This window comes from Numenius arquata, chromosome 8 (genome assembly GCF_964106895.1).
Source record: "Numenius arquata chromosome 8, bNumArq3.hap1.1, whole genome shotgun sequence".
Taxonomy (NCBI): Eukaryota; Metazoa; Chordata; class Aves; order Charadriiformes; family Scolopacidae; genus Numenius; species Numenius arquata.
In genome coordinates, this window is record NC_133583.1 from 16714629 (window position 1) to 16722316 (window position 7688).

Here is a 7688-nt window from a genome sequence, read left to right on the forward strand (position 1 = left end):
CCTGCTTAAACCACGGGCAGGTAGCTGAAAGGGCTGCCTCATTCCTCCGTCCAGGTCTCCCACCGCAGGAGGGAGGAAATCACCTCGGGGCAATGCTGCTGTGGGAATACTTCTACTGACAAAACTCGCTTTTGGCAAAGATAAATCCAAAGCAAAAACTCCCCTGCCATTTTCTAAGGTGTTTTTTTTCTCCATCCCAGGTCTGTGTAAAACCTCCGACAGGAATAAAACTGCAGTAAGATATATGGGGAAAAAAAAAACAAAAGGACTTTTATTGGAACTTTAATTCGCTTCACGAAGGAATATTGTGACTTGTGTAATGAATAACGAAAACAGGAGTGGGGACTTGGGGAGCGTGTCCAGACCTGAGTTTCCCTGCCTAATGCACTGGCTGGGAGGCAGATCCTCAGAGTTTAAGGCACGACTGGGTTTGGGGTGTCTTCTGCGCCGCTGTTGCCGTCGCGAGGAGCGTAAGGGCCTGTGATTCAGCACCGCAGACACCTTTGAACAAACCGGTTTTATTCTACTTGCAGCTGCTCTACTGAATCAGCTGATGTACTTAAAACACTTCCGTTCCCAGCAGGGCTATGGCTACAAAACCAGCTTCGCTGTCAGAGATCACCTGAGCGAAGAGAAAATGTGTTAGGGAGTGTTGGGGACTCGGGTTTGTCAGATACCTCTCTGTTGCGTTACATGCGAAGGCACTTAAAAAGCTCTTAAATCACAGTAAGGCACTATCTTTGCACCGGAGGCTCCCGTACACCGATGTGTAGCTCCATCTGCCGCCTCATCTGTTCTGAGGTGGTGCTGCCTACACGGGGCAGAGCTTTCTCAAGAGGTCCGGGGAGGGCTTCGGCGTCTGCGCTGGGCAGGGCTTTGCCTAACGATGCCTCAGCAGCAGCTCCTGCCTTTTCAGCACGTCCCCCCCACCCCCCCCTTTACAGCAAGTGGATTCAAGGGACACTTCAGCTTATACATCCAGTTCTATACAACTTAGTTCAAGTCTGATTAAAATCCAGCTCTTGAGGCCTGTTGGATCTCAACTGATCCTCGTTCCTCAATATTAAAAAGGGGGAGGGGTCACTAGAAACGTGGGTTTGGGGTTCGCTGTGCCACAAAGATCTTGGCAATAGTACCCTTCAGCGTGCGTGGCCCCCTTTGCGATGTCTCCTTGGCCCGGCAAAGAGAAAGGAGTAAGGGGAATGATTTGTTGCCCGCTGTTGCTCTCTTTTGTGTTCTTAACAAGCTAATGTTCTTGTTGATCTTCTGCGTAAGCGCTGGCTGTGCATTTTCAGGTCCTGCTGCAGATGTTTTTGCTGGAAGAGAGTGTACATGCACAGCAGAAATCCCTCAGTCTCAGGTCGATGCTGAACAGCACCACAGCAGGGGGACACCGAGCTCCTGCGTGCCATGCCAACGGTCAGTCCTCATCCCTGTTGTGCAGTGGGATGACAAATACGGAGATGTCATCGTAGGATGCCTCCTGGCTGTCATCCAGCATCCACTGGTGGCCTCTCTTCTTTCCCCTTGCTCGGCATACCAAGCACTTGGCCAGTTCTGAAAATCTGTGGGTCGAAAAAAAATTGCGAGATTTAGTTTAACGTGGCACTATCCCTTAAGAACAACAGTGAGATGTAGCTTTGTGTTGTCAAAGCAGTAGACACCAGCTTTATAACTGTTCCTTTAGGATGTGGGGAGATGCGGAGGCAGTTTCCAGAGTCACATGAAAGAGCACCTGGTCATGCTGGAGCTGACCTAGAAGCAGAGTGATCTCAGCCTGCTTTTGGTCTGACCAGGTTCTCCGGAAGGGAAAACGATGACAAAGCTGGTATTACCTGTGAGGATCTGTCCTGTTTTCTGCAAGGAAGCTCCTGACCACATGGGCTACCTCTTTGTTGCTCAGAACATCCCAAAGGCCATCGGTTGCCATGATGAGGACATCGTCTTCCTTAATGTCATGCAGAGCAAAGTCAAATACGTTCACCTGGAAAGTACAGAAGTAAATTGGTGACAATCCTTGCAAGGTACTGGAGGGGTCAAGGAGATGACTCTTCTCCTAAGAGATGACTTAAAGTGGGACCAGGGTGCTTTGAGTCTTTTATGTCCCCTTGCTGCTGTGCTTCTAGATTACTCCATCTTGGGGATTCTCTGAGCAGCTTGCAGAGAGATGGAGGATCGAAAAAGGAGCTAAGACCTGTTAGGTCTGCAAGAGGTGGGTGCTACAGGTGGGGGAGGCACCACGTTTAATTCCACCCTGCAATTCCCACATGCCACGACTGACCTTGGGAATGCAGGAGAGGAAAGGTTTGACTTCAATGTTGGTGTCGATGACTTTGAGTTGATGATCCCCCAGACCTCGCGAGACAGCCAGAGTCCCCAGCAGGCGAGCCTGGCCCCAGACAAAGCAAAACAGCATTGAAACATGAGGATGTGGCACCTTTGAGGGCTAACGTGTGGCTTGTCCTGACTGACCTACGTGTTGCCTTTAGGACCCTTCAAGCATCACCCAGAGCATCCCCTGGAGGCTGGAGAGATGGAGGAGTGATCAGAAGTGATGGCCTGATGTCAGCATGGAGACAGACAGCCTGCACGTGCACAGCTCCTGGTGGCCTGGGGTGTACTCTGGGTAATGCTACAGACCTCAGGAAGCCCCTGGTGGCGCCCTTGGTTTGGGGTGGCAAAGAAGAAAAGTGGGTTGGTTTGGGGGAAAAAAAGAGGGAGTGGGAAGTCCTTTCTCCTGGCAAAGGAGGTTCTGCACTGACTCCTTGCAAAGAGGGTGGGATGTGGGTTGTAGTGCTAGGGGAGGTGATGGGGCTCTTTCTGCTCAACTCCAGCCAGCAGACGCTGGATGTGTGCGGTCATTGCTTCTCCCTGCCTCCTCCTGCCCTCTCCCGGCTCCTTTTCTCATCCTCTCCTTGAACAAGAAGGTTTGTTAGAGCTGGAGGAGGCAGTTCAAAGTGCACTGATGAACAAAGTTCTCATCTGAAATGAATTCTTGTGAGGAAGGGGAGTTGAGGAAAGGGCGGGCAGGTTGAGGGCTGCCGTCTGCTCCGCTGGCAGGTTCTCTGGATGGTGCAACCTGGGTGCTCCAGAGGGCTCTGGTTTGCACTAACCAGGCAGCATGGTGCTAGCGAAGGGAGCTGCTGCATCGGGGCTGCGCTCTGCAGCCCCAGTCTACCCTAGTGCCCCAGAGCGTGACCATGGGTGGTGGGAACACTGAGGACCCCCAGCAGCTTTGCCTCTGCCTTCCCAGTAAAACATCAAGCTACCTGCTTCCCGTGACCATGGACAAGAGGATACTTGAGGTCAGCCTTCTCCACCGTCTTGTATCCCCTAGAACAGAGGATTCAGAGTTGATTTGGGATTTGTCTGACTTAAAGCTACAACACAGCTCAGAGCATTTCAACTGTGGTTCAGCCCTTGTGGTGCCCCCACGCACAAGCAGCTGACAGAAGCAGGGGCAAGGTGACCTGCTGAAGCAGATGCAGTGAAGAATGACCTTTGCTGAATGCCCAGGTGTTTTTTCCTCTTCCTTTCCTCCTCAGCTTGTACCTGCACCAGACTGGGGCTCCTTGCACCAGTTCCACTTTGCAGGATCCCAGAAGGACCATCCCAACTCTTCCCTAACCTCTCTGCCAGGGTCCCACTCCTTCAGTTGGGGGGAGGCTGCTCACGGCATCCTTCACTTGATCTGGCATGGCTTTGCACCGTTAAGCCCACTGCTCTCTCTAGTGGGGCATGGCTCTCTCTCTTCACCTCCCCATTGCTACGAGCAGGTAAAGCTGCCCCGTGCCACAGCCTTATCCTCAGGCAGGGAGGACTCACCACCCCTCCATGAAGTAATCCCGGTACAGGACTTTCTGGCCCACGTCATCTCCCTTCAACCTCCGTGGAAACTCAAAGCGCGTGAACTCGCCATCTAGGAGCTTGGGGAAGAGAAAAGCCTGGAGGAGGGAAGAAAGGTGTGAGGATGGATGGAAGGCAGGCAGGCATGAGCGAAGGGTACTTTGGTGCCCTTCACCAGAGTAGGGCACCAAAACTGCTTCTGCCTCGGGACTGGCAACCCCAGCAGCAGAATGGAGAACAGAAGTGGGAAATCACATCCCAGGGAGGATATGAGCATCTCCCGTTCTAAAGGCTGTTGGTTGAATCTTGCCCCCAGCCCTCCTTGGCTAGTGCCAGATGACATTCTGGCCCCAGAATGGCCTTCGAGGAAAGCTGGTGGTGCTCCTGCCACAAGCCCTCTCTGACCCGGGGGGGTGCTCGCAGCTGGATTGCCTGACGTGCGGAAGGAGTCACTCACCAAGTGCTGGATTCGCTGCCTCTCTGTCTCAGGTGTGAACTCGCAGCTCATGGGCACAACGTTGTCCTTCAGAACAAGAATTGCCCTACGAGGGGGAAGAGGCAAAGAGCTGAGCTGTGTCTGTCACTGCAGCCCTCCTCTTACTGAGGGTCAGCCAGGTGGGGGACCGGGGGTAACCAGCAGCAGAGCAATGCCAGAGAATAGCTCTGCACCCAGGAACACTCAAAAACGCCAGTGTATATTAAATAACTCCCTTGCAATTGTACTGTTGCAGCAAAGAACTGAGCCTGCCTGGTTTCACGATGGTAGGGCTCATGCGAGAGGAACAGTGGGCTGAGGCCAGATGAGGAAGCTCTTTATGATGATCTGAAATCACCTCCCACTTTCAAACACCTTCCAGGCTGAGCTTACTGCTGCACTACCATCCCGATGCTGCCCTGTGGCTGAGTGCCATTAGTCCCTTGAAATCCCAAAACCCTTCCAGGAGGCATGAGAGCATCCGTCCACCCAACAGCTCCTGTGGCAGGCAGGAAGGAAATGGCTGGGTTGCACATTTACCTTCCATAGGGTTAAACAAGAAGCTGGAAACCCTGCTTATCTCCTAGCTCTCATCCCCCAGCGACTTCCCCTTTTCATTGCGGCTCACCTGCTGTCCCCAGCGTTAGCCACATACAGCTTTCCCTGGAAATAAAGGGCAGCCAGAGCAGTGCAGCCTCCTCTCTGGTTCGTAGCTTCCATCTCCTGGCCAATGACTTCATCCTGTTGGTTTAAACAAGTCTGGAGAGTGATGTGAACCGGGCTGCTGTCTTCTGCATCTGCCTCGTGCCTCCCAGCAGAAATCCAGAGCCAAAACCCATTGCAGATGGGCCATGGGGAACCAGCAAGGTGAAGGATGATGTTGCTTCGGTACAGCCAACAAAGCTGTTGCTACTGGACTAAGGACCACATTGGGAGCGTGATGGGGAGATCTCACTGTCTAGCACCAAAGAAATGTATCCCCTGGGTGCAGTTCAGCTGAGATGCCGTAGGTTTACTCTGGGTCAGCACCGCCAAGGTGCAACGGATCCGGGGCAGATGCTGGGGAGCGGACCCAGCACGATCTCAGCATTCTTAAAGGTTTGGCCAAATGTTCCTGCCTGCTCAATGAGCTGCAGAACTGCAGACCCTGCTCACCCTGGGCACCAGGGAGGGACAGACTGACTGCCTGGGGTAGCAGGACCGGTGTCTGGCATAGGATACTCACGCATTCCTGGAAGGCGTTCTCCAGGGCTCCCACCACCAGGTCTTCTGCCTGGATGTGCTTCTCCTCCACAAACTGGGGGTCGCTGTCACAAACGCAGCGCCCACTCAGGTGCATGGGGGGATGGGCCTCTGTGATGCCTCCCACGACCTCCTCCAGCTTCTGCTTGATGCAGTAGTGCAAATAGTTGGAGGCGATGATGGCAGCTTCTGGGCCCCCATGGCCATCAAACAGTGCCCAGTAGTAACCAGTCAGAAACTGCAGTGGGGAAGAGGGACAAGACCTGCTTCATGCTGCTGTCCCCCAGTGATGACAGCACACACTGGCCCTTGAAAGCAGCGCGAGGACAATAAAGGAAAGGTGAGGGCACCGAGTAAAAGGCTTGGATGACCTCAGATGCTGCAAGGCAGGGGCCAAGGAAATAGAAATGGCATGTAGGGGCAGAGCTGGGTGTTTGCCGGCCAGACTCAGTGTACATGGGCCCCCTAAACGCATCCAAGGAAGGATTTCGGCATGTGGCATGAACCCTGTGTTTCTTGTAGCTGGGCCCCTGGGTGCAGACCGGGGCGAGCAGCAGGGTGAGCACAGCCTGCCCATGGGCTATACCTGCGTGGAGCACAGGATCAGCCATTCCTCGTCCTCCTCCAGGCCCGGCTCTCTCCTCCGGATGGAGATCTGACAGCAGGCCGCCTGGTCCTCGTTGAACTCTGACTTCTCGGCATTGATGACCCTGAGGGAACAATGCTCCAGGTGAGGCGCCGCACCTCGCCTGCTCCCAGCCAGCTCTGCTGGGGGCTCCGCGGCCAGGGGGCTGCACTTTGCCCCTCCTTCCAGCCCCCAGCTCCCTTTCCAAACTTGAGGATCGCTTTGCTGGGGACCGAAATAACAAGTCCTTCACGTGCAGCAGGAAAAAGCTTGGCCACGGACACAGGGACAAGTGGTTTTGGAGCACCCTGGCCCCAGGCAGCCCTCGTCAGCAGCCCACACCGTGCTATTTCCTTGGTGACACAGCGAATTGCAAAGCCCCCATCTCTGTTTTTCCTTCCAGCCTCAATAATGTTTGTCCGTGGGAGGGAGTTTTCTCTCCCTGCACAGCTCCTCTCTCTGCACCTCACCATCCCGTGGCCACAGGGTTGTCACAGAGTCCAGCCAGGGCATGGGGACAGCTCGTGGCTGGAGCTGTTTCACCTGATCAGTCCTATCTGCCCTTAAAAAAGGCAAACTCGGAGATTTCTGAAAACTTGGCCTTCCCCCACCTTTTAAGGCACTTTGCTAGAAGCGAGGGGATTGACCTGACCTGATGTTGTCCTCAGGGCTGCACCTGCCGCTTGTCGCAAGGAACGGCGACCTGCTCTGCTGCCTGGAAGGCTGGCAGGGAGGTGGGCAGGGTGTCCCAGGCTGCTGCCAGCCACCCCGGGGGGGCGGGGAGAAGGGCCGGGGAACCATGCCGCCCCATCGAACCTGTGCCCCGGGGAGGAAGCTGCTCCCTCCTCGCAGGCAGAGGCGGGCGGGGGGGTTGTCCCTCTCCAGGGAAAGGCTGAAGCTCCGGGCTTGGGCCAAGGGGAGCGGGGGGGGGGGGAAGAAGTGGGGTGCCACCATCCCCTGGAGTTCCTCTAATCCCCCCACGCACCCTCTACTCTCCCCCAGAGCCCCCTGACCCCACGCACACCCTGGACATCCCCCCCAAACCTGCACTAACACCCCCCCCCAAAACACCCTACAAGCACCCCGGCAGCCCCTCTAACCCCGCACCTCCCGGGGGTCTCCCGGGGCGGCCCCCACTCACTCGGCGTAGCCCGCTCCCCAGGGCAGGGGCCGCTCGGGCCCGGTGCCCCGCACGGCCCGCCCGCTTCGGGGGCTCTCCTCCCCGCCGCCCCGCAGGAACTTCGGCCGGCGGTAGCTGAGGGCGGCGGGCGGCGGGCCGGGTCCCGGCCCCTGGGCTCCGCCGGGCCGCTCCGCGGGGCCGCCCCGCCGCAGGCGCCGCAGCCACTCGGCCGACATGGCGGGGCCCGGCTCGGGGACGCGCGGCAACGCGCCGCTCCGCCAGGGGGCGCCGCAGTGCGGGCACCGCGGCGGCGGCGGCGGCTCCGCCCGGGAGCGGCGGCGGCTCCTCCCGCCGGTGGCGGCTCCTCCCCGGGGCGGTGG

The 7688-nt window shown here is 56.5% G+C and overlaps 1 protein-coding gene across 1 annotated transcript; it reads right to left on the reverse strand.

Annotated features, from left to right (window-relative positions):
• Positions 1-244: 244 nt before the first annotated feature.
• Positions 245-7544, reverse strand: PPM1M (protein phosphatase, Mg2+/Mn2+ dependent 1M). The gene is made up of 10 exons (XM_074151330.1): positions 7330-7544; positions 6150-6273; positions 5547-5801; positions 4950-5062; positions 4304-4388; positions 3826-3944; positions 3270-3333; positions 2282-2389; positions 1836-1984; positions 245-1565 (listed from the first exon to the last, which is right to left on the reverse strand). The coding sequence occupies exons 1-10, from the start codon at positions 7542-7544 to the stop codon at positions 1421-1423; spliced, it is 1377 nt and encodes a 458-aa protein (XP_074007431.1). The 3' UTR covers positions 245-1420.
• Positions 7545-7688: the final 144 nt, after the last annotated feature.

Excerpts from the sequence above, each read along its gene's own strand:
- PPM1M (XM_074151330.1), bottom strand. The coding sequence starts at position 7,544 with ATGTCGGCCGAGTGGCTGCGGCGCCTGCGGCGGGGCGGCCCCGCGGAG. Across the intron at positions 3,945-4,303 it reads GGCAGCGAATCCAGCACTTG|GCTTTTCTCTTCCCCAAGCT; the intron begins GTGAGTGACTCC and ends TCCCTCCTCCAG. Across the intron at positions 1,985-2,281 it reads TCCTCTCCTGCATTCCCAAG|GTGAACGTATTTGACTTTGC; the intron begins GTCAGTCGTGGC and ends TGTACTTTCCAG.